Genomic DNA, 25,800 nt, shown 5'->3' with positions numbered 1-25,800 from the left:
CCTCGCAGCCAATGGGGAGGGCGGGCTGGGGGGCGGCGCGGCGACGATAGGCTGGCGCGGCCGTGACGTCGGCAGGGCGGAAGGCGGGCGCTAGGTTTGAATTCGAGGCGGGGCCGGGCCGGGGTCGCGCGCGGGCGGTTGGACAGGGGTGTTCTGAGGCGATGGCGGGCCCGGCGCAGCTGCCCGCGGTGTGCGGCCGGCGGCTGGCCCAGCTCCTGCGGCAGGTGGATGATACCGACCTGCAGTGGCTGGCGGAGATCCGTGAGGAGGCGGCTAAGATGTTCACGAGGTACCGATCCCCCGCCGCCAGCTGCCCTGGGCCGCTGCCGGCCGTCCCCCGCGCTGAGCCCCCGCCTCTCGCTTCCCTTCACAGCCACTACAGCGATGAGCCGGAGCTGATGCCCAAGACGCCGTCGCAGAAGAGCCGGCAGCGGAGGAAGCGCCTTTCTGCGCTCCGGGAGGAGAACCAGGAGCCCGGCAGGAAGAGGTAGGCCGGCCGGCGCCCCCCGTGAGGCGGCCCTACAGGCCGCGGGGGGCCGGGCCGGGCTGGGGGAGGCGGAGTGCCGGGCTCCCCTCTGTGCCTGGGGAGGAGGGCAGCTGTGGGGGGGCTGGAGAAATCCGCTGTGAGAGGTCGCACGGGGTCTCCTCTCCACAGCGCCTCCCTGGCGTTCTCCCCTCTTCCGTGTGTTGAGGGTCCGGCTGGACGCCGCGCCCGGGCGCGCCTCGGCCCAGCGGCCTGGGAACGCCACGGCACCGCCGGCCTGTGAGAAGCGCTGTTGTCACTCGAGTTTCGTTTTGTGTCTGTGTCTCAGAGCGGTTATGTAGCCCTATTCTGCAGCTCTGTGTATACTGAGCTTTTAGAGTGGCTCGTCCCAGATGTTTTAGCTTTGTTTCTCTGCGTGTTCTCGTTTGTGCATGGAAGGACTTTGGTCTGTTCCTGAGTCCAGCTCCAGTCTAACACGCTGTTTGTATCATTAGATTGTCTAGAAAGAGGAATAGCAGTCTCAGACTGGCACCCCGTGCACGATGCTCTCAACGACTCCGAAATAAAGAAAACCTAGAACTCAGTAGGGCTGAGGCCAAAGATGTCTCTCCACCAAAACGTGTGACAAGATCTCAGACTGCAACACTTGCTAAAAGCACAGAGAGCTTTCCTAAGACGCCTCCTGGCCAGCAAGCAGGAGAGAAGGTTCCCTTATCCGAAGCTGATATTGGTGATCACGTTAACATGATGACAGACCTCCAGAAGAGTGCATCTAAACCAGCGAAACAGCTCTCCACAACCATCCTCTTAAGCTTAGATGATTGTTCTCCTGAAAAAATCTGGGTTGCCAAATCGCCGCCTGTGCCTGCAGCCACTGAGCTGATAGTTCCTCATACCCCTGAAGCAAGTGATGCACAAGAAAGCAAGCCTGCATCTTGGCTGAACAAGGCAAAGGCAGCTAATAGTACAGTCATTTTAAGTGAAACGCCTGGGCTAGAGGAGGTACATGAGACTGCTCAGGTGCAGGAGGGGTCTGATAAGGAGCCTTCCCAGCCCATAAGGGATAGCCCAGAGACTCCGACAGGTTCTAGGCTCAGCCGTCACTCAGTGCGCAGAAGTCTGATGGGTAAAACTTCCCTGATTCACAGAACCTCCTTGGCAGAGAAATACTCTCTAGCTAGCAAGAGGGAAAGTATGATCCGCAAATCTGTCACCAGGACAATGGTCAAGAGGAAGGCAGCTCAAAAATCATCCGTGTCTTCCAGTTGCATGGATAGTAAGTTTGAATGCCACCAGATGAGTTTGCTTTGCACCTTTTCTGCTCTTTTTGTCGTGCTGCTTTCCACTGGCAAAGGAAAACAATGCTAGGGGGCTGGTTCTTCAGTTTGGGTGTAGCAGCTGATCTTCCTAGGCTGGACAGGCTGCAATTGAGCATGGCTGTTCTAACTGGCTTTCTAGAGACCTATGTGATTAGAGAAACCCAGTAACTGTGCTAGCTTGTGGCCTGTGAATTCAGTCTTGTAAATCATCTGGGAGCACAGCCTTAATGTTTTCTGAGTTTCCATGGTGGTAGCCTGGAAAGCTAAGGAGGAGGCTGGTGAACAGGGTTTGTTGCTGCTGTGAGAGCCCAGAACCCTCTCACACAAAGGCCTGTGTGTTTTCTGGGAAATCAAGTAGCTAAATTCACTGCTCTTTAAGCAGAATCTGGCTGCTTGTTGATCTGCTCTTTTGAGAAGGGAATGTTGAAACTGAACTTTGTAAACTTATTGCAAGTCTTCCAAACTTTTACAATTTGCAGCAGAGGCAGGTTTTGGCACAGGGCAAACTTATTTAAACGTTCATCCATGCTACTGGAATGCAGGCATTAAATTTATTGCAGGAGAACAAAGTGATGGATATAACATCTCTTCTTTCCCTCAGCTTGGAGGAAAAAAAAAGAGGCTAGTAAATGGTGGACTAGTTAACTGCTCCTGAAATGCAGGTGATGCAGGAGAACCTTTTCCATACAATGTGATGTTAAGGAGAGACTTGCTCTACTGTACAGCATACTTCTTTGAAGGGAGAACTAGTACAGCTGAAATAATGTTAGTGTGACATCTTAATCTGCACTGTTCTAGCTTTGTGGGCTTCGTGCTGTATGAAAATGTCTTTTCTCAGAGTTATCCTACTTTTGCTGTAAAACGATATACTTGGATAAGCACTGTAGTAGTTTTTTTCCATACCAATTTAACTGTTCTAGTTGAATGTTTTTCTAGCACTGCAGTCCCTAGTTCCTGTACCAGTAACAGGATAGTGTGGAATTTTGCATAAATTTAAGCACAGTGTTGAGAGCTCCCTCAGTAAAAAATGAAACCGTAGGGAAGTCTCCTCATCTGTAACTTTGAAGAGGTGCTGATATAGCTTTATCTACTCAGTTTAAATGATTAGTCTGGATCTGGATTACCTGGGAGGTTTAAGGAAAGCTATTGCTTCCCTCTGTACTACTTGATGCAACTCATCTTCTGCCTAGTCAAAATTTCCAGGTGTAAGGAGAGGAACTGAGATGTTTGTCAGCTCCACTTGAGCTTATTAATGCTTGAAAGCCCAAAATATGTTAATCAACTGCAGAGCTCATCTGCTGTGTCTCTGATCCAGCAGATCTTGCACGGGTACGTGTACAGCACGTGTGTTTGTGCTTCCTTCGGTAACATCCGTGATGGAAGTATGGGAGCAGACTGTGTGCTCGCATGCTTTGACTAGGCAAAGTCTGCCCTTGTGTACTTGAGCTGAAGCTGCATTGCCTTCTTAATTATTAACAACAGTTTCTGGCTGTGCTGGTACTTAAAAGCTAGCTACCATTGAGCCGGATGGAATGCTTAGCAGGAAGCAGCACTCAGACTGTAAATAACGCTGGTTTTAACTACTGCTAAGATCTGGATGTAGCCCTGCAAAATGAGTCTGAAGTCTAAACCTAGTCACTCCTAATGCATGCTTGTTGAATATCACTTTGAAGTCATCTATAATTGAAAACATCTGTTTTCTTATATTAAAATTGCAGACAGCATTTTCTCTAGTGCTGCTTAGGTATATTCACCTGCCCTTACTTGTAGTGGCATGCATTGAACTGTAGGCAATAAGGCAGGAGGCAGAGCAAATGCCTCCGCAGCAGTTTTGAGTGAACTTCATTACTACAGAAAGAGCCCTGGCCTGCACCTGTATGTTATAGCTCGGGCATTTTTTTATTTTCCTGCAGTCTCCAGCTCTGGAGCAGTGCCAGAGGATGAAGAAACAGTTGTCAAAACTAGGTGAGACTACTTTAAGATATTTCTTCATCCTTAATATTCTGCTTGGAGGACTTTTTTACAGTGACATTCTTGGAATAAATTGCACTGCTTGCAGGTAGCAAGTGACTTCCTGGTTTCCTTGATGTTGTTAAACACTGCTGCTTTTTTTATTTTTTCTAGGTCTCCTCCTGGACCTTCTCCCCCCTCCAAGTTGGTAAGATTTGAGCAGAGATCAAAAGCATTTCTGTTTGTGTGGACTTGTGAGCAAAATGTGTTGAATACACCTCTCATTTGCTACTGGGGAGTTAGGAAGCTGTGGCCACAGGCTGCTGGATTCTGCCAGCCTGCTGCATAGCCCCTGAATAAAGAAGGCACAGAGCATGTGGCTGGCATATGTGCATGAGCCTGTCTACAGCCTCCCTGGTTCTGATAGACTGATAAAGTCTGAGATCGTAGAGTCTGTTTTAGTCACAACATTCCAAAATTAGTAAAATGAAAACCAGTAAGTTTTATTTGGAAAATGACCACAAGTGACCCAAGGCTTATTTTGGATGCCAGTAGAGGTATTCTCTCAGTATGGTGTTAGAATCTCAGATGCTTTCAAAACCAAGGCTAGCTTTGACTAGAAAACAGTGTTCTTTCTGCCATGTTGCATTAATGTATTTAAATGTCACTGATGACTTGATGCACACTAGCATGAATACTGACTTTGGCAGTGCCAGTATTCAGAGTCAAGTTGTGCTTTGTGGCTCTTGTTTCTTGGCCTCTTGCTAGAGCTCAGCTATATGAAAATCCAGTCCTGATTCTATACAGACAAATAACCTTATAATTCAGGGAAGCTTTTTTTCAGTTGGACAGAGTTTGTACACTATTATTATTTCTGTATTTTTAAAGCTTCTTTTGACCTTTTTGTTAGTCCTGCAGATTATTCAGAATTTGTCAGTTTGTCTTAAGAAAACCACAGAATTTTGTAAACGTCATTCAGGTCAAAAACATGTCCCTCCACTATTCTCACTCCCCTCCTGAAGAAGAAATCCCAGGATTATGTCAATGTTTTGTCTTGAGTATTCAATAAGCAAAGACTGAATTGATGGAGCAGAGCTCTGTGGCCTTAAGTGCTTCTGTAAACAAGCACAGCTTATACCTGCTGTTACGGCTGTGCTTGTGCCGTGGTTTAACCCCGGCCAGCATAGCTGCTCACTCACCACCCCCTCACCCAGAGGGATGAGGAGGAGAATTGGAAAGGAATGTAAAGCTCAAGGTTTTGTATAAGAACAATTTAATACGTACAGCAAAAGCCTCACATGCAAGCAAAGCAAAACAAGGAATTCATTCACTACTTCCCATCAGCAGGCAAGTGTTTGGCCGTCCCCAGGAAAGCAGAGCTCCATCATGCGTACTGGTTACAAGTATTGTAGCTGAAACCACGACAGCCCGTGAAAGTTCAAATAAACTCAGTTTTTCTAGTGTCCCTGGACTTTTAGCTTGCCCGAGTTACAACTGTGGAACAAGTTAAAGGGAAAATGTTGAGAATAAAAAAACCAAGCAAACAAACCAAAATTGACTGCTTTGCAGATTTGAATAGAGGACTCATCTCTTTTGTTTCTGTACCCTGAGGAATTTATAAATACAGTCTAGTCCATGCAGTGCATTCAATCTATCCTCGATCCTCAGCTTTTATTTCTACACCACTGATGTTGAGAGTGGGACCTTGTGGCCTGTCCCACTCTTAGCCTATGTTGCTGTGTTACCTTACCCTATCTATCTATCCAGAGTTTTCTTGGCAAACCAAATTAGGTTTTATTTCTGCCAGGCTTCCTTTGGGAGCTGTGGGTAGTGTGGAAAAGTGGTGACGCCGCAACCTTCTCAAACCAGAAAATATCTTTGTCTATAGGAACATATAAAGGCAGTATCTGTATGCATGCTGTCTTTTAAAGACCAGATTCTTCTCGGGCCTAACCTCAAATTAATCAGATCTATGCCCTTCTGTTGGGCTACAAGGTGCTTCCTTTACCTAGCCTTAGGATAAGACCCTACAGAAGCATTTGGGGAGCATAAAGTTTCCATGCTTCTTTTTCTTCTCTTCCCAACTCCTTTATGTCTGCCAGCCTATGCAGGTTTGGGGAGTAGAATTAATGCTTGTCTCGCTAGCAGAGTGCAGATTTCAAAAGCCGTTGCCTGCCCTCTTGCAGGCATATAAAACCATTAGCACAACAGAATTTTCTAGCAGTGTAAGTGCAAAGGCAGCAAATAGCGATGCATATCACATTCATAATAGAAACAGATAAATGAAGGAAATGAGCTGTTTGTCTTTGCTGTCTCGCTGTTTGTCCATTCATCACTACTCAGTAAAATGAGTGCTGCCTGACCCTTTGCCAGAAGCCCAGCAAGCATTAACAGATTTCCAGCTTGAAATGCTTTCGTGCTTAATAGTTAATGAGTTTGTTCAGTTTAAGTAGCGCATCCCTCATTGCAGATACTTGTGTTCTCTTAATGTCTGTGTTTCTAGTGATGACATGATGTTAAGGAATTTATCAAGATGGTGTCCTGAGGTATTTTTCACAGCTGCAGGTTTTGACTTCACTCTGGGTACTAGTACCAATACTTGATAATATGTGTGCAGTTTTGCACTCTGGTAATATTGTAGACAGTGTCCTTGTCAGAATGACATCATGATTTGTAATAGTAATTGGCTGTTTCTGTGTGAGAACTGATAAAATCTATTTGCTTTTCCTACAGAATCCTCAAAGTCCCCAAATGTCACTTCGCTCTCAAACCATGAGCAGAAATGAACAGCTGCAGGAGACAAGCAACAACGGTAGCTTCCGGAGGATTTTTGTGGCAGAATTTTAAAAAGTCGTTGCTTTGTTGGCAGGCTGACTGGGAAGTTTGAAAGATTGGCTAGTTAATTTGAGAGCCAGTTTGAAAGACTAATCTAATCTTTGACAAGTGAGGATTTGTTTCAGGAGATTAGCAGTTGGTAAATTCTGTGCTGGAGTTATTTGCCAGCCTGGAAAGCCCATGGACATAGATGTAATGAAGCTGGAGGGATGCATGTTCTCCAGGTTACGGGAGGCCTAGCTGAACCCCGTTTCTAAAGCAAGCGGTTTCTCTGTATCTGTGTGGAATGCAATAGCTGTATTAGTGCAAACTGCGTACCGCAGATTATTTTAGACAGATTTGCTTTATTTTGTATTTCTAGGTTTGAAATGTGCTGTGCAGTTGCGTGCTGAAAGCAAGAAAGGTCCTGCTGTGCATAATTCATGGCAGGGTTTTTTTTTCTATTCAGTGGGCTGCTAAATCTGTTGTCTGCTTTCAAAGTTGTGCTGGATTTTTTTTTTCCAGATAGAACTAACTGTCTAACTATGTTTTCTTTCAGAAAGCAACTTAAATAAGAAAGGGGAGACCCAGGAATCACCCCAGAGTGCCAGGTATGTTCACAGAAGCATTCCGCTTTCTGCCTCTGGAGATCTGTAGTCCAATTCAGAGCAGGTTCAAGGCTGAAACATTGTTAAATGGTTTCAGTGTTCTGTGATTATGAAACTTTCGCATGTACGTTTTCTCTGCCTCTATGAAAAGAGGACTTACACTGTATCTTTTATCACCTTAGAAATTTGTTATTGGATAACTACTTGCGCATACATGATGAAATATCTTTTAAGCTAAGATAGTTGTATGACCTTTTTTTAAACCTGAGACAATCAGGAGGATTGGCCAGGTACGATGGGCTGTATTTTTCTGACAGGAGAAAGCCAAGTTACAAAAGAGCTGTGGATGAATGCTATGACAGTCAGCAAGCAGAAGATGGAGGGCTTTCTCCTCCAAGAAGAAAGACGCCATCCCCTGCCTTTCCAGCCAGCAAAGTAAGATTGTTGTAATCCTGATGTACTTCACCAAGACCCATTTCTTACTCATGTTCCTGAGGATTGTTCTGGTGTTCCTCTCATAGGTTGTCCGTCCTTTCAAAACATTTTTGCACACTGTACAGAAAAACCAGCTCCTCATGATGCCAGCCTCTGTGGGAAAAAATGGAGTAATAAAATCTTTTATCAGGTACAACACTCCTATCCAGTCTGATCCCAAGGTAAGACGAGATTCTGTTGTAAGCTAGTACATGACAGTCTGATGAGTGTCTAAGTTAAAGCACAGATGTGAAAGAAACTTTTCAACCCATATTAAACTAAGAAGTAGATTTAAGCTGTCTGTTTACGCTTGCATAAACTAAATAAAATTATGATTAGTCAGCTTCCTAGAGTTCTAGTTTGGACACTAAGCTTTATTACTGTAGCATTTCCCTGTGGTGTTAGCAAGGAACAGTTGGGAATGAAAACTGGGAAATGAAAATCAAGGGGATTTGAATACTGCAGTTGAGAACTGAAGTCTCATTTCTAGGACTTATCTAATGAGTGAGATCTGAGAAAATGCCTCTTAAATCCAGACTTCTGATGTTCTGAGGTTTTTCAGACCTTTGAAGCGGGAAGAAACATGAGGCTGTCCTGAATAGGACTGCTGGGTCAGCAAGACAAGTATGCCAGTGTCCAAATCTAATGGACATAAATATGAAAGTAGTAGAGTTATTGCAACCAGCAAAACCAAACCCTTCACCTTTGCTGTTTGCAGGCAGATGCATCTACCTGTGCAGTACCACTGTGAAGTTTACAGCATCGCAGGGGAAGCTCCTGTCCCCCAAGCAGAGTAGTTTGGGTGCACGGGATTTGAGAAGATCTGGTTCTAGATTTCCAAAAGGAGTTGGTTTTCCCTGTGTTCCGCTTACATGGGACAATTTGGTCGTAAATCATCCTGATTTAACTATGTGGGCTGGACTTGCAGTAATCCTACCTGCATCACTGATGGGCAGCCCTACTCTTACTGATCTGCATTTAGATTTGTGTTTAACTGGAAGAGAAGTCAGTGTTGAAGGACAAGCAGGTCTCAATCAGTGTGATGTAGTTTCTACACCAGAATAGCTCTCTGACAGGGTCAGGCAAGTATGAGGGTGCAGCTTCACAGATGCGCCTATGGACTTGCTGGAAGCTGGCATGTCGAGCACAGATCGCTCATGCTTCCCATACACAACAACTGCCTGCAGAATAAGGTAATTCTAGGGCTTGTTTTCACTTGCAGGAGAGTTGGGGAGGGAGAGGAGGGTGTACTGCAGAAACTGGTTTTCCTGCATCTAACTTATATCTAGGCTGTATCTGGCAACCTAATATCAAAACTTCTTTGTATTGCTTAAAGCCATCACAGCTGTACTGCTTAGAGTCTCACTGTACTCCAGCAGGTAGGAGAAGTCTGTTGTTAGGAAGTAGCGAAGGATTCAAGCTTCAGTCTCACTGCTGACATTAATGTCTGTGTTGGCAAAGGAGCTAATGTGATACGAGAAGTCTTCTGACTGGTGCATCCTTTGTTGGTGTCAGTTCATTGAATGTTATATTTTAGGCTTCATTCCAGTGCACACAGCTTCCCCTCAGGATTTTTTCCATGTGGGTGATACACATAACTAAATAGCACCAGAGCAGTTAAGATGTAATTGTTAGTTTTAAATTAGCCAGTTTGGATGCTAGTAACAATTTACAGCATGGAGTCCGGCATAAGATAATCACAACTATTTCATTGTACTTATCAATGGGTTTGTACTAAGACCAGGGCTGTCATAATTAGACATCTGCAGGATCAAATCTGGCATTAAATTTGTTTATCTTAATCTGTTTGCTGTGACTGTAGTGATAGCTGGATCTTCCTTTTCTAATCGAAGTATACTTAGGCTGAGTTAGCTGGACTCATTTTAGAAAAATGAGAAAAATGCCCTGTATTTCTGTCTAGATGACATACAGGGCTGACTGTGTGCTTGAAACAAGCTGTAAGCACTCTGTCTAAACGGTGGTGGTTTACCATGAGATAAAGCTTTGTGGGAAGCAAAGATGCCAGTGGGAGCTCTGAGCTGAAGCAAGCAAGGTGCTTCCTAGAGCACCATCTGTCCCCTGCGCTCACTGCAGGAAGCTGGTATCATTGCCAAGCATTAGCACTGCTTTTTTGGTTCTTTTTACCAACGTAAGTCAGTGCTGGCTGTCTGCAATCTCTGTGGAAGCTGCCTGGACTTCAGGAGCTGATGCTTCTCTTTCAACTTCCTAGCTTCTTCTCACACTCTCAAAGATAAATACCTTTTTTTAAATGCCTCGATATTTAAAATAAATATTTAAATATTTAATAATATTAAATATTTATATTAAATATTAAATAAATAATATAAATATTTAAAATAAAATTTAAAAATTTATTTAAATATTTAAATAAATACCTCGACATGCCAGCTTCCAGCAAGTCCATAGGCGCATCTGTGAGGCCTTGTTTTCTATCACATCTGTTCCCAAACATCCACGGCCACATCACAGGCCACCTAAGCTCTGTTTCAGGGTTGTTACTATCCCCTGGTTCTGGCTGCAGTTCGCAGTTCCTTGGTGTTATCTCTGAGCCCTTATTTAACCCGAACAAGCTGACATAGAAGGGAGCCCTGGTACGTGGGTATAACCACATTTCAATCTGCCTCAGGAAAAGGAGAGACAGAAGCTAGAGACTCTAAGGAAAAAACAGGAAGCCGAGCAGCTGAGAAAACAAAAACTGGAGGAAGAAAAGAAACGGCGACTAGGAGAGGCAAAGCTGTGAGTATATGCTTTCTGCCTTGTCTGGACTGTTTTCTCTGCACCTGTATGTCCCTCTTTCTAGGTCTTTTATCTTGCAGAGTCCATACGTGCAGCAAAAGTTCTTGTCGGCTTGCTCTCACACCACAAAGGCAGTATTTATTCTCATAGTATCTGTCTACAATGCTAATAAAAAGTTAATTATCCTAGCTGACTGCTTCTTCAGCATTTTGTCTGAAGTCCTTTGTCTCAGATGGAGCTTAAAAATATTGCTAATGTTTAAATGAATGGTGTATTTGGCTCATTGAATTTCATGCTGCCCAAGAGCTGTGTCTGTTGGCTATGTATTTGGATTGTAAGGAGCTCATTCAGCTGGACTGCAATGATGAAGTTGGACTGTGTCCTGTAGGAAGCGTGAGGAGCGCCTGCGCAAGGTGTTGCAAGCTCGGGAACGGGCAGAGCAAATAAAGGAAGAGCGGAAAAGGCGCATTGAGCAGAAGATAGCTCTGTTTGATGAGAAAACTGAGAAGGTAAGGCCCATTATACCTATAGAGTTTATCTGGGAGAATAAATATTCTGTTGAGGTAGATGATGCCGCATGAGAGTGCCTTCCAGAAAGAGAGGAACTGAGGCTGCTTAACATCTAGAGAATGAACTGAAGAGCAGTTGAATAAAGAATTTCCCAGAACCTTGGTGATTCTGAGTGACTGCCTTTCTTTTGGTTACAGCAAATGGCAGATGAAACCTCTTATTTTCCAGAATTGTGAATCTAAATGGGCTTTATTAAGGCTCTGTTAGTCAGATGGGAAAAGAACTTCAAGTAGATAAAGCCAGCCTAATGGCCTTGAGGCTTAATCTACTTGAAGTTCTCCCATCTGACTAATAGATGAAAAGGTGAAAATAAACATACTTCCTCCATGCCCTTTCTTGTATCTGAGACTTTCAGACAATTTGCACATAGCAGTCATTTGTCTACTTTAATTATCTCCATCTGCTTTTCTCATTTCATGGTTCTGAGAATATATTCTGATAGCTTTTGTGGTATTAGATGCATAAATACCAGAATAGGATCAGCTTTTCCTGTGGAGATGTAAAAGGGACATTTCCCTAGTAAGTATTACCTTCTGAAAATAAAGCACAGGTCCCATTGGCTCCTGGTGGTAGAAAAGGAAACTTTTGCCCTGTGAGAGGGTGGGAGTTCTGCATCTTTGAGACTTGTTGCTGTGATGTTTCACATCCACAGAGAACTGTCCCATCTGAGACTTAGGTATTCAGCTAGTGATGTGTGTGTCCTAGGTGAGGGAAGAAAGGTTGGCAGAGGAGAAGATCAAAAAGAAAGCAGCTGCTAAGAAAATGGAAGAAGCAGAGGCCCGGCGCAGGCATGATGAAGAGGCCAGAAAACAAAAAGCACTGCAGCAGGTCTGTGCTGGAGCCCATCCTGTCATCCTGCATGCAGTCAGAATGGCTGCAGTCTGCCACAGGTGAAGCGAGGAATCTAGCCAGGAGTACTGAGACAAACCAAGTGAAAATTAGTGGAGCGAAGGGGCTTTGTCCTTAAAGCTCTCTGCAGTGTTGTGCTTCCTGCTTCCTCTCGCAATATGCTGTCAGCTGTTAGTGGTGATTGTGACCCACATTTCTTCCGCAGTTCTGGAGAGATTCTTACTAAAGACCTTAATTTGTGGATTGGCAAGTATTAAAACCTCTTAGTTAAAACTGTCCCTGAGATCCAGAGTGTGGTGGCTCATAGGCACATGGGTACATCGTGGGCCAGGAAAGGCCAGCATTGAAACAGCTGGAGAGATGATGCACCTACCTTGAAAGCACTGGGACTTTAGCCCTGAGTTGTTTCTCTCCTGTGTAGTTATAGGTGCTAGGGATTTGGGTCAAATAAGGTGTTCCTGCTCCTTTATTCTGGAGCCTGTTCCTGTATGATGTAAGGTGAGTAATTGTCTTGTTTGGCTTACTAGGAAGAGGAGGAACGTCGGCACAGAGAACTAATCCAGAAGAGGAAGGAAGAGGAGCAGGAACGTGCCAGGAAGATTGCTGAGCAGAGACAGGCAGAACAGGAGAGAGAAAAACAGCTGGCTGCAGAGAGAGAGCTGGAGAGGAAGAAGGAGCAGGAGAGGATCCAGGCAGAAAAGTAAGACGGTATCCATTTATGTACTAAATTCTTTGCTGGGACTTTGGAAAGAAGCAGGCACAGAGGGCAGCAGCAAAAGGCTCAAGCAGTTGAAGAGCTACTTTTTGCTGTCCAGAGTCGTGCTGACCACCATGGGCACTGAGCTGCCAAGAGGAAATTCTGGGCTTAATAATATAGGAACTGTGGTGGGGAGTGCCCTGACAAGCTGTGAGAAAGAGTGGTTTGCAGCAGGCACTGGGTGGGAGGGTACCCTTGTCCAGTTTTGAGAGTAATGGTCTGTTGCTTTGGTTCTCAGGCTACGTGAAAAGCAGGAGAAGGCTGCTCGCCTGCAGAAGGAAGTGTTGGCTGCTAATGAACAGCTCCGTAAGGAGATGGAGAAGAAAGAAGTATGTATGGTCTTTTTGTAGATGAGTAGAGCCACATGGATCTGACTCCAGTAGCTGTTACTGTTAGGAGCAGCTTCGCTGTGAAGCTGCTGGGAACCCTGATGAGTCAGTTGCACTTCTCAGCCTGAGCCAACCAAAGGTGCTTGTGCCCAGAGTCTGTTCTCTGTCTGCTTCAGAAGGTTGTGCTTGCTCTCTTCAGATGGCAGCAGTGCAAGAGGAAAGGACAGATGAGCACATGTTGAAGCGAGGTTTTTGGCTTTTTCCCTTTTCTGTGCCCTGGTGTATCTACCTCTCTCGATACCAAACCATAATTAATCCCACACTTTTCAGAAGCATCATCTCAATTTTGCATTTGGGCCACCTTCAGCAGAACCACACGTACAGACTGTAGGCTTTGTCAGGTTATTTTCTGCAACAGTCATGCCAGCATCGATTCAGCGGGTGGTTTTGCTCGTGGTGAAGAGAGAACTTTTGATGCTTTGGCAGTCCATGCTATTTACATAAAGCAGCTGCAGCTGGATAGGGTCAGATTTTTGCTTAACTTGCAGCATTGCCTTTTCACCAGAGCAGACATGAATCCCACAGGTGTTGTTCAGGTAGCTTTTGGAATGTCCCTTCTGAAGGATTTGCACACAGAAATTGCTCGGAATTGGTAGCAAACCCTTTGCTATTTGGACTTGCTTTTTGGTTTATATAAGGTCTGTGAGAACTTGCACTTTCAAAAGGAGAAAGAACAGAAGGTTGGAATAGTTGGTTGGAAATTGTCCAACATTTCCCTAAAATCACTGTCACTCCTATAAGCATGCTGACAGCAGTTGCGCAGCTGCCCTTCAGGAAGCTGAATTCTTTGGTGGGGATCCTGCCTGCCCAGCAAGCCCCTTGCTCTGTCGGTTAGCTTTGTTAAGTTGACAGGCAGCTGGTGTAGACCTGTGTACAACCTGTCCTGCTCTTAAGACTGGGTGGGATTTATTTCACCTCTTTATAAATGTGTACTGTTAGAGTTAGCAGCCTCTTGCTTTCTTTTAGATTCGGTAGGAAGAAGCATGCATTCATAGGGTGAAGTTGTTTGGACCCTTTTGAGATGGTTACTGTAGAAGGGGATGACTTAGCCTCTAAAAATAGTGTTTATTAGGCTAAAAAGAAGCTAAGATCAGTAGCATAGTTTTTTTCCATCTGCAGATGGTCAGCTGGTTTCTGTTGTTTATATCCTGAAGATAAAGTCTGTAGCAAGTGTTTCAAAGCATGAGGTTGCTGCAATATCAGAGGAAGGCAACTGAAGCTCATAAATGGGAAGGTCAATTTGTTTGTGCCACTTTGAGGCACTCAACTGTTGCATTGTATTTGTTCACTGTCTGCACTGTGTTCAAAGTGCTCCTTAGCATCACAAGTAACAAAGACTTGCAATTAGATGCTTAGATATTTTTCTGCGTATCAAAAAACCCAGATGCCTGGATTAAGAGCATAGTTTAGTTAATCAGATTATTTGTGATATTGGCTTCTCAGCAGGAGAAGAGGCTAGCAGAGATGAGGAGGCAGGAGCAAGAGCAGAAGAAACTGCCAGAGGAACAAAAGGCTAAAGATAAAGCCCAAACACAGCACCTAGAAAACAAAGAGGTAATTGTGTGCTCTCTGGTGAAATATCTTTAAGGGATGACATCAGAGAACTTTGATTCCAGCGTTGACGTGCTGTTACAACGGGCACTTTTACCCTCTGCTGCTTATATTCCTTTTCAATAATGAAGGAATTCTGTAAACTTCTTTCCAGGCTATCTGAGGTTGACTTCTGGTGGCCTTGTGTATTTAAATGACTTTTGGGGAAAGAAAAGGAGAGAAGGGAAGGGAAGCAGCAAGTCTTTGTCAGGATAAGACAGTGGATGTTAAAGTTGCTTGCCTTTCTAAGCTTCTCCTCTAAATGCTGAATGAACCTCACAGGCAAAAGAGATGCTGAAATAGCATTATTTAAGTTCAAACTTGGGAACAGCTGCAGGATGGCAGCAGAGTCTGTGGAACGGTATTGTGTGTGGGCCTTGCCACTGATGGAACTAGAGGAAAAACCTGCCGGTGGATGGGTATGTTCTGAACATTGAGAATAAATGTATGAATCTTTATCTCCTTGCAAAGCTATATATTTTAATCTTTAAACTCAAAAACAGTGAAATATGAGTTAATGTTAACAGATGCAAAGCCATGAAGGCAGCCTCTTATGGGGAAGAAAAACTGTTTCCAACTCTCTAGAGAAATGTTTCACAATTGGTGAAATTTGCAGTTTTATGTCTTTCTTCATCGCTTGCATTTCTTAGTCATGCTGTTCACATAAAAATTATAACACACTTTGTCCCGAGTTGTTAGGTGTGTATTCGCTATATGGTATTAATCAGATTAATATTAAACAAGCCCAGAAATTTGGTTGTATTATATTTAAAGCATGTGACTTGCCCCCAGCTTTGAGGATGTAACAACTCCATTTAAACCTTGCTTCCAATTGAACTGCTGTATGTAGATGCATCTATTGCTAGCTTGTTAATGTCATATGTAGTCAACTAAGCAGCCTAATTGAACAGGAGAAGGCAATGCAAAGTCATAATTGGGTCAGAACTTTAGAACTTGGATCAAAACTTTAGAACTGCCAGATGTCAGGTTTTGCAATTACGTGGTAAAACAAGAAGTGAATTATTGAGCTATTACAGTCAACAAGTGTCTTGCTGCAACACAGAAGTGTAACATTGCTATTGCATCTAAAGCTTGTGGAATATCTTTGTCTTCTAGAATTCACCTGTCTGCACTTCATATCAGATGACTCCACGGGCCCAGAAAGATCCAAAGCCCCCCCCAGTAAATCCAGACAACTATGGAATGGATCTGAACAGCGATGACTCTACTGATGATGAAAGCCAGCCTCGCAAGCCCATCCCTGCCTGGGCCACTGGTATGTGTTAGCAGGTTGATATCTATCCTAAAATTCCCCCAACAAACCCTACTGCAGCTTTGCTCCATCAGATCGTGAGACCTGGTATAAGATTTTGTCTGGTTCCTCCTACTTGCACGCTGTAGTTAAAAGTACTGGTCTTCAGCATTGTAGCTGGAGTGCTGAGTCAAGGGCTCCTCTACCACTTGGGGATCATCTTGTGACAGTGTTGGGGAACAAATACTCTTTTAAACAACCTTAACAGAGCTGCTAAGTGTTATTTTGCCAACGTGAAAGGCATGTACTAGTGCATTACTGCTCTGGACTTGAGCCTGCTTGACATTGATTTGGCTTTAAAGAGCAAAGTAATGCCAGATGTCATGGACCAGGTTTCAGACCGGCTGTTGTTCTGGTTCTGAAATACTCTGTTCCATGATCTCATGTTCCACCTACCCCAGGGAGCTAAGAAGTTGTGGGGAAACTAGTGGTATCTGCAGGAAGAAAAGCTGAGAAACCTTGCCTCTTGCAAACTTATTCCAGTTCCTGGACAGAATTCAGTAGCCGCAATATTCACCCTCCACGTGATCTATGGTGAACTTTTAGGTTTAAACAGGGTGCTTTAAAACATCAAATACTGGAGGATTTCTTCCATTTGCAATCTCTGTGTGATTAGAGATGAGGAGAGCAGGGGCATATTGCATGCAACAGCCTACACAACAGTTTCAATTAAAAAAATTAGTGAAAATTTAATCTTTTGTTTCTCCAGGGAATCAGCTTAGCCAAACTGTAATGCACCAGTACTACAACCCTCCCGATGTTGATGCACTCTTTGGGGTGATTGCAAGCCCCAAGCTGGAGGACATCTTTTACAAAAGCAAACCACGCTACTTCAAGCGCACAAGCTCTGCTGTGTGGAATTCCCCGCCATTTTCAGGTGCCAAATCGGTTCTAGGTCTGCCATACAGCCTGAAAAAGTACTGAGGTGGGCAGTGGATGTTTCTTGTGGAGCAGTGGGTATGCATTTCTGTCTCTCTAGGTGAGAAAAGCTACTGTTGGTATCTGTAAATCTTCAGGTGTTAGCAGTGAATAAATGTCAACTCATACTGGGCCTCTTGCATTTTCTGGTTTTGGGGCTTATTTTCTCACTGTTAAGCAAAACAGCAAGCTTTTGGGAGAAACTGCCTCAGGAAAATGCATCTCCTTTTACCCTTCGCTTTAAGCTGGCAAAGATTTAGACCTTTAGGTCATGAGAGTGCATCACCTAAAGCTATGTGATCCTCCCCTCCTCAGCCAAGCAGGCTTGCCAGCGGTAAACCAAAGTTGTATGTCTGCCTGTCCCTGCTTACCTCGTGGCTGAAGCCAGAGTACAGCTAAGAGTCACCGCGCCCATCGGGAGTGCCATCCAAACATGTACTACTGATGTTCTGCAGAAGCAAGATACTAGCAGTTGTGGTCTTTGTCGGCTCCCACAAATCACAAAATGATTTTTGTTTCATTTTTTCAGCAGGATGCTTTTTGCCAACGCCAAGTGCAGTTATGTGCATAAGCTAGATTGATGCTGGTGTTTCCACAGCTCGGGCTGAAATGTGCTGAGGGTTTTATTGGCTGACCTGCTGCTGCTGGAGGGGGATGTGACCCTCAGTGTCATCATGTCTCCAGGAATACCCAGAGTAGTGTAAGCAGTCTTAGTTGCTCTAGGCTTTAAAAGAAATTGTACAAAGGTTCTGATAGAATTTTGTTTCTCTAAATTCCAGGTGCGTGGCATAGATTGGATTGAAAGAACTAATTTAACTTCAATCCCTGTCTTTCTCCTTTCTCCCTTTGGCTGTTTCATTTGTTCAGCATCAAAACTAGTTTTATTTCTAGGCCTGTTTTGCAATTCATGTTCAATGAGACAGTGTCAAATGGACTGTTATCAAAACCATTTCCTTTTAACAGCAAAATACCAGCTCAGAATTTCGGTTCCGAGAGCACTTGGCATATTAGTCAGCCTTTCTACACCTAACTTGCGAATGGCACAGATGTAACAAGCTCCTGCGTAGGGAGAGAAGAGATCTCAGTAGAACACTACTTACTGGAAAGAGTGTAAGGGAAACAGTTACATTAGTTTCTGTAGGTTGTTCTATAGGTTGCCTAATCTGCAGAAGACAGACTCCTAGGGTTCTTACCTCAGATGAATCTTTTCTTTGAGGCTTGATTTGTTTTAAAGATGAGTGAGTGTTCACGGCTGCAGTTTCAGTAAGCAGAAGACTGAAGAACATAGTTTCTGTGTACGTACAACTTGGTCCTTAAAAAAAAACAACACCGTAGGGAGATTATACAACATGTAAGAAGACTTCTACCTTACCTTGTGCATATAGTAAAACCATTTTAAGCAAATGTCTTTAAAATGATGTGGGGTTTTGTATTTAAATACATCAACTGCTGGATTCTATGCTGTGGATTAGTGTTTTATACGTATGAGATGATTGTCCTTTGATAGATGCTCTGTAGATTGAGTTTTGTATCTTGGAGTGAACGTAACCTTTTTGTAAGAATCCTTGCTGAAATGGCAAAAACCTTAAAGTTGAATGCTATTTTAATGTCTGACAATTTGATAAAAGTGAGTTAAATAATCTCCTCTGGACTCATCACAGCTTTTTATTAGAAAGATCTACAGTATCTTGGAATCTGTCCTCTTGGGTTGCTTTTTGCGCTGTTTCCTCAAGATAGGAATATTCTGTCAAGGAAGAACTTCTTAACTCCTCCCACAGTGGAAAATATTTGTGCTTTGGAAAGCCTGAAGAATTGATGGCTAGTTTTACTTTCTTCTTTTGTTTCTGGACATTAGAAGAGGGACAGTTTGGCATAATGATATATTACCAGAAATTTTTGCTAAGGAAGACATGACTTGAATTCATCTTGAACTAACCTACATCCCTCTAATTTACTACTTGTATAACTTTAGAAAATACTCAGAATTGCCACCACCAGATTGAGCAAGGACTTCAGTCACAGTATAAAACTGCAGCACTGGTATTTAAAAAACACACAAGAAGACACAAGTAGAAGTCCCAGGAAATTACAGCCTCAAGGTTTTAAGACTTTTTCACTCTTTGTTCTAGGTATTTATCTTAATTTTTATTCATGCTTGCCCAGGCAGCCTTTTCTGAGCTCTCTATGCATGCGCTTTCTGATACAGCCTAACTCCAGGTTTGTGCCTGACCCTGAGCTGGTCTTCCCTGGATGACACTCCAGACGAGTGTCCTGCCTGAGGGCCGAATACTGCACAGGCAGATTTTTAGAGGCTGCTGTTGAGTGAAGACTGTCTTAACCATAAGACTGCACTTATTTTGCTGCTGTCCACGACAGATTCCTCATCGCGCATAGAGATTATTCTGCCCCTCCAACCCTGAATCAGCCCTAGTATTCTGTTGCCTGTTCTGACCTAAAGAAAAGTTCGATTAAAGCATAGGTGATAGCATGGCAAGATCCACCTACCCTGTCACTGCAGCCAGTGTCCTGCAGATACCTGGAAAATTATAGCAGGGAAAACATAAAGCAGTTATTTCCCAAGTGAGTGAATGTGGCCATCAGTAATTTGCAACACTTCATTTCACTGGGGCCAGGGGAGACATCTGATACATATTGCCTTTTCTGGACTGATAACAGTTCTCCTGGGTTCACAGAAAGTAGGTGGAGCCAAATGATACCAAAGAGAAAAATGGGATTGCTGCCACATGGTAAACTTGTCATCCTTTAAAGTTAGTTGAGATCTCAAAGCTAGAACTGCTCCAAGAAATAACAAGTACAAGCAGAGATGTTTCTTGATGAGAATATTAAAGAGCATGTTGTGCCTGGCTTTGGCCTGATGAACAAAAACCTCTCCTGTACCTGAGACTTTCCAGACGCCACGTGTGCAGGTGACCTGTGTTCTCAGCAGTGCCTGTGGGCAGGGAATGAGCAGCACTGTGGCAGCTCTGCAGCCCTCTGTACACCCGGGGCCTCCAAGGATGCACCAAGTGGCTGCTGGTAAACTGGTATGACTACAACAACCTGACTGGCTTCCTATTCCATCTGAGGGTACTCATCTACGGACCGGGGCAGCAACAGCCCTCGTTGAACAGCCTGCTCTGCATGGCTGTTGACAAGAAGCACTCCAGTTAGCCTGCAGGCTCAGCGGGCTGGCTGTCGCCTCTGCGGAGAGGGCTGCACCAAAGGTGTAGTCCAGGCAGGGTAAACTGTACCATCCTTCATGCAACTGTGGGACAGGCTCAAGGTTTTACACCAAACTGTCCTCACCCTGCACTTCCTAGGGTTTTGGGGTACCAGAATCTTTTCTGGTACCTACCAGTTTATTTCAAGTAACTGGCAAATCCAACAACAAAATAAACAACATGAAAGGGAGTGGTGGGATGGTCTCTTCTTAATCATGTTGGGTGTTAGACACCTCATGAAAAAGGAATATTGGGAATTCAAACAGCCAAGCAAAAGGTTGAGAGGGCAGATTCTTGGCCAAGAGAAAAGCTGTTTTCCAGCCTTCAAGGACCACTTAAGCTTAGTAACAATGGTAAAATCCATAAATAATTTTTGCCATCAGGTATTGCTTGCAACGATGAGATGGGTTCTGGCCTCAAAAAGGCCTCAAAGCAAATGCTCATAGTATTACTTCTGAGCCATTTAACTTTTATTTTTATACTGCTAATCTCAATAAAATTACCTGATATTTTTTTGCTTCTGTCAGATGTTTCAGACTCATTCTTGAAAGTAAGCAGAGTGGGATGACATTCTTGCAAAAGCAGCTAGCCCCTCTGAGCTGAGCTGTCATGGTTCAGCTTTGTTTAGAACAATGGGGAAAAAACAAACAAAAAAAAGGCAGGGGCTTTTCTTACCAGGTCTTCAGAAGTACATACACAGGACTAGGAACGTGAACGGGGGCCTCAAGACATCCTCAAGATCACTGACAGTTCAAACTGTTTCTTCCAGGTTTGTTTTCAGTGGGATCCCAATCCTATTTGCATTCAGAGGTGCTGAAAATCTCGCAAGAAAAGCTCGTTTCAGGTGAATACAATTATTAAAAAGCACTTCTAAGCATGTGTGAGAGCTTGGCCTCCTAGTCAAAGCTTTACTGATGGTTCCCATTGCCTCTGCCTATTTATGACTTCATTCTGGCACTCCCTTTCCTATATTAAACATCTGAGTATCCTTTATCCTTTGAATTAGATCTAGTGTATGTCGCTGTTCCGCAGCTGGAGCGCAGCAATTGTGTTCTTCACAGCTAGTGCCTCTCTCAGACCTCTGAGGCCGCGGCTGTGCCGAGGGGAGCTGCCCTGTCCAAGGTGGCCTGCCACTTGCTCGGTGCCAAGCCACCAGCCAAACGCCCCTGGCATGGCTGCAGCTGTGATGGGGAACAGCCCGAGTGCAGGAAGGTTTGGGGAACACGGAGCTGCCCGGCTGTGGAGCTGAGGCGAAGCAGGCAGAGCTCAGGGATGGGCAGCATGGCTCGGGGGCTGGGGGCTGGTGACGCCTGGGGAGCCCACCGTGAAGGCAGGTCTGTCCTCCCACCGTTGAAAGGGCAGAAGGAAGAGACTGCATGCTCTGCTGAAATCAGCTTCTTCAATTTCTACGTCTAACTTTCCAAGGGCCAAGAGCACTTTCTCCAGCTCACCTGCTTCTGCCTGCGGGCCCAGGTGGCTGCCTCTCCACAGGCACTGTTTGCACTCACAGAACTGGCTCCTGGAACAACAAACAAACGAACAATTCCCCTGGGGCAGTTCAAGCCAAATTCTGCTGCCTCTCCCCTCAAGAACACTGTGTTTATTAAGTGTTTTTCTGTGCACCTGTAGCCTAAAATGCTCGCTGCTGGGGCTGTAAGTCTTTGCGTATGTCCTGTAGGAAGGTTACACCACTTCTTGTGGAGGGATGTGGCTCCAGCACTACCTGAACCCACTTGCCTGCCTGGCACAGGAATAAATCACCAAATCCCAGACAGGGTGAGCTCCAGCCCGCCCTGCCCAAGCAGGGTCACCCATCCCCTGCCCAGGACCACAGCCAGGCGGCTTTGGAGTATTATCCCCAAGGAAGGACACTCCAAAAGCAACCTGAGGGTGCTGGCAGTGAAAAAGGGTTTCCCAGTGCTCAGAGGGAACCTCCTGTGTTTCAGTTTGTGCCCACTGTCACTGGGCATTTCTGAAAAGAACTTGGCTCCGTCTTGTTTTCAGGGGAGGCTTAAACTGGATGTTAGGAAACATTTCCTCACAGAGAGGGTGGTCAAGCCCCGGCCCAGGCTGCCCAGGGAGGGCGCGGAGTCACCATCCCCAGAGTGGTTTGGAAAACACGTAGGTGCGGTGCTCAGGGACAGGGTTATTGATGGACTAGCGCTAGGTTAATGGTTGGACTTTATGATCTCAGAGGGCTTTTCCAACCCATCCCATTCTCTGATTCTGTGGTTCTTTCCCCCCTACCTTCAGGTATCGAGATATGCTGTGGAAGATCCCCTGGAGCCTTCTCCAGGCAGAACAGTCCCAGCTGGCTGGATGAGAGCTTTGCTTCCTCGCGTTCTCTCAGTGTTTCCTGAAAACCCACCCAAATTGTCTTTTCTTTCGTAACAGACACTGGGAGAGCCTGAGGTTTTGCTAGTGCTTCTGCCGCCTCTGTCCTCCCAGTTCAACACATTCACATGCACTCGGCCTCTTGTCACTTTGGGACCTCACAGATCAGCCTTCCAAAAGAGCAGATGCCAGCCACAAAGATGTGAGCACATCCCTGCAATGCTCCAGTCCCTGTTTACATGCATGAATGTATCACGAAACAGACACGTCACACAGAGCTCAGAGATGTGGGGAATCTCTCAGTGCATCCCACCTGCAGTATCTGACTCACCTGCCAGCAGCTCCGACCTGTGGCTTGGCTCCAGTCACAGCAACGAAAGCAGTAAGCAAGCTCTTCACATGCTTTCATCACTTCTCCCAAAGCTGCACAGAGACCCTTGAGCTTTTTTTTTCCAGACTAAACAGTATCTGCCAGAAAAAAGAAAAAAAGAATGTGCTAGACTATGCAACAAAGCCACCGTTTTTTGCTGTGCTAACAGTGTATTTCAGCTCCACATTCACTAAGGTACTACATTTTCAGGTACTCCTTTCCAAAATTTCTCTTTACAATAAAATAAAGTAACTGTCTTTGTTCATTAATCTTATTAAAGTGTAGGATTTGATAATTTGCTTTGGGATGATCCTTACCAGCTGTCTAACTCATGGGAGACAAGCTGTGGCTGAATCATATATACATTAACATCTATAGTTATCAGGCAAACAAGTGCGATGCCACAGCAGCTGTCATCCCCTTACACTAAGTTATGCACCATGACAAGAAAACAGGAATCATTCTCGAAGGACAATGTGATGGAATTTTACAAAGCAAGTGCAAAACACTCGCGTCTCTTAGATCATTTGTAATATGAGAGAGCATAGGGAGTATCTCTAAAGAGACTCCAAAAGCTCTCTGGGCAACCCGTGCCCAGAGAATTGCCTACCGTACAACAACAACATATTCAAAGCAAGAAAACCACGTGGGTCAAGCGCAGTGCCAACATCCCACCGCTCTGATGCGTCCCTGTAATGGGAACGGGGGTATTTAGTGTCACAGCTCCAGCATGAAGATAATAACAGGGTGTGCTCACCATGAAAGGATGTACTCCCCTCCCCTTCACCCCGGACCTTGTTAAGCTGCTTGTCACTAATTGAGGCAAATCTGAAGTTCACACTCTTTTAAAACAGAATTATATACATTCTTTGTTTAAAACCAGAAGAACATGAAAAAAACCACCTCCTTTTCAAGCGCATGAAAAAAACCACCTCCTTTTCAAGCGCACCCTTGCTCACTCAAAGTGGGATCAGCTCCAGGGATGCAAAAATCAGGACAAGCTCCTGCCAGGACAGCTGGTGGTAAAACCTCCTGGGAGCTTTTCAGACTGAATTCCTTAAACTTGAAGCTTAGAAGTTGAACGGCCACAACATGAAGCATGGACGAAGCCTGTGTCCCGGGAATCCTGCCATACTCCTTTGTCATTTTGCTTTCAGGCGGCCAGACCCGCTAAGGGAAATGAGATGGAGAGCTGGGCGGGGGGATTGTGCAGCACCGTGTCCCCGCTCGGTCAGCGATGCTGTGAGGGGAGCAAAGCCACAGGTACAGCAGGTGCCTTCTGAGGCCGTGTTTGTTATTCCAACAGACAAATACTTCTTTCTTTTAAAGCACGGTGGGTAAGCAAGCACACTGAAGGCAGGTGGCTGGTAAGATCCTGGAGCTCCCAGCACAGTTCCTGTGTCGCCCCTGTGGTCCTGCCACAGTCTGGTGGTTGCTGTCAGGCTCTGCTTGCTAAGCACCACAGCTTGCTCCTAGCGAAACAGAATTCATTTTCTAAGCAACAGGAAAATAAAACCCCTTTCCCCTTTTCTGGAATTCTCTGCCAAGAAATTCCACACGTGCAACAAATACAAACATCTCCAGGACTGCAGGGCTTCCACTCGTGCTGTGGAAAGATTCTTCCGCGTATTATCCTGACAGAGAGCCCACAGCCCGCCCAGGCGGTGCTGGCGCTCGTTCCTGTGGACAAGCTCGAAAACTGGTGAAGGAGCTTTCCTGTACTTGAAGAATTCCTGACTGTCATACAGACGTGTTGGAACACAAGACAGAGAAGCCCCCAGTCTCCTGATTTAAACTGAAAAAACCACCCTCAGCAACAGGCGCCACAGTGAGGGTCAGAGGACCAGAGCAGCCTCTGCAAAACCCCGCGGGGCCATGCGTCTGAGCAGTCTCCAACGCTCCGCACCTGAAGTCCAGGTAAGCAACAGCTAATGATGTTTGTCCAAATCATAGGACCGGTCCCTGAATTTAATATATCCTGCAGGTACAGCTTATTTGCCAGCTCCCACAGCTGCCACTTTCTCTTACAGTCTGTGGCGCTTTGATTGTGGCTCCGGAGACATCCACGCTGCATGCATCCCTCCGCATGCACAACTACCGACCCAAGGGAGCCCAGTCACTCCTCGGCACTTCTCCTCTGTGGCCAGGGCAGGTCTGGTGAAGAGCCTCCAGGGAAGGAAAACCCACCTGGAGAATCAATTTCAAGACTTCGTTAATGCACTCTAAGCCAGCTTACAGCCCGAGGTCCTCTGCTGCCCACCTGTCCCAAAAATGGAATGCAAAACTAATGTAAACATTTTTGGGAAGAAATTTTATGTTTTAATTTCATTTTTCAGTACTGTGGTCACCCAGACAATCAACTTCACATCATTAAAAGATTAAAATAATGTATTTTTACAGTCCTACACAAAGGTCGCTGAGCATTCACAGATCATGTAGTCCTTCACACTCACCTGAAAATCCACTATATTCTCCACCAACCCCTTGAGGCCCCGGACACCCCTCCACAACCACTTAACATTCTAAGAGGGAAGCGGGGGACCTGTTATCTTTCAGGCTGCCCACTACTTTGCCACGTTTTACTTGAGTGCCAATGGACTTTGAAACCCTCTGCTAAAATTTAGGGGTAGTGGCAAAAGAACAACCTGAGATGTAAAGTTATCCAAGACCACATGAACGAATCCAGGTGGGAGATCCCAGACCTGTTCAGCACAGATGCTACAAGGGGCCAAATAGCCTTTCAGGAAAATAAGTGGGTTTTTCCACTGCTGTTGGTTGCACATGGGATATGCAAGGTCTCAGAGAAAAAGCATGGTTTTCTGATGCCTGGGGGGAAAGAAGACAGGTAAAAGAAGAAGGGGAAAATATTTAGTCTTTGAAATACCATGGTCATGCCATTTTACAGTCATAGCTTCTCCATGTGGTACCTCAATCATTCAAAAAAGCCAACCCTCCCCATTTTTACTGCAATACACTATTTTTTCAGCCGAAGATGTGGCCTTGTAAAATCTACTGCCTCTTTCTCTCCACAGGGATGTGCTGCATGTGCAGCATCTCCTACCCGAGAGCCATCAAATGAAGTCC

At 45.0% G+C, this 25,800-nt stretch overlaps 1 protein-coding gene across 7 annotated transcripts; it reads left to right on the top strand.

Annotated features, from left to right (window-relative positions):
* Window positions 1–80: 80 nt before the first annotated feature.
* On the top strand, window positions 81–18,433 carry INCENP (inner centromere protein). 7 transcript variants are annotated; one of them, XM_055813773.1, is made up of 18 exons: window positions 81–289; window positions 374–487; window positions 979–1,760; window positions 3,717–3,768; window positions 3,928–3,961; window positions 6,487–6,565; window positions 7,127–7,178; window positions 7,493–7,610; window positions 7,697–7,831; window positions 8,726–8,842; window positions 10,297–10,406; window positions 10,795–10,915; window positions 11,682–11,804; window positions 12,353–12,525; window positions 12,821–12,908; window positions 14,415–14,525; window positions 15,678–15,837; window positions 16,583–18,433. In XM_055813773.1, exons 1-18 carry the CDS (start codon window positions 162–164, stop codon window positions 16,795–16,797), a joined length of 2,712 nt encoding a protein of 903 aa, XP_055669748.1. In that variant the 5' UTR covers window positions 81–161; the 3' UTR covers window positions 16,798–18,433. The 7 variants fall into 7 exon arrangements, with proteins under 7 accessions (XP_055669748.1, XP_055669749.1, XP_055669747.1 ...); XM_055813774.1 differs by having other exon boundaries at window positions 12,821–12,911; window positions 14,418–14,525; XM_055813772.1 differs by having other exon boundaries at window positions 12,821–12,911.
* The last annotated feature ends 7,367 nt before the right edge of the window (window positions 18,434–25,800 follow it).

This window comes from Falco peregrinus, chromosome 9, assembly GCF_023634155.1.
Source record: "Falco peregrinus isolate bFalPer1 chromosome 9, bFalPer1.pri, whole genome shotgun sequence".
NCBI classification, from domain to species: Eukaryota; Metazoa; Chordata; class Aves; order Falconiformes; family Falconidae; genus Falco; species Falco peregrinus.
This window is presented reverse-complemented; position numbering and strand designations above follow the sequence as displayed.

Coding starts and splice junctions, on each gene's coding strand:
- INCENP (XM_055813772.1), top strand. CDS start 162: ATGGCGGGCCCGGCGCAGCTGCCCGCGGTGTGCGGCCGGCGGCTGGCC. Junction 7,832..8,725: donor CTATCCAGTCTGATCCCAAG/GTAAGACGAGAT, acceptor GCTCTCTGACAG/GGTCAGGCAAGTATGAGGGT. Junction 10,916..11,681: donor TTGATGAGAAAACTGAGAAG/GTAAGGCCCATT, acceptor TGTGTGTCCTAG/GTGAGGGAAGAAAGGTTGGC.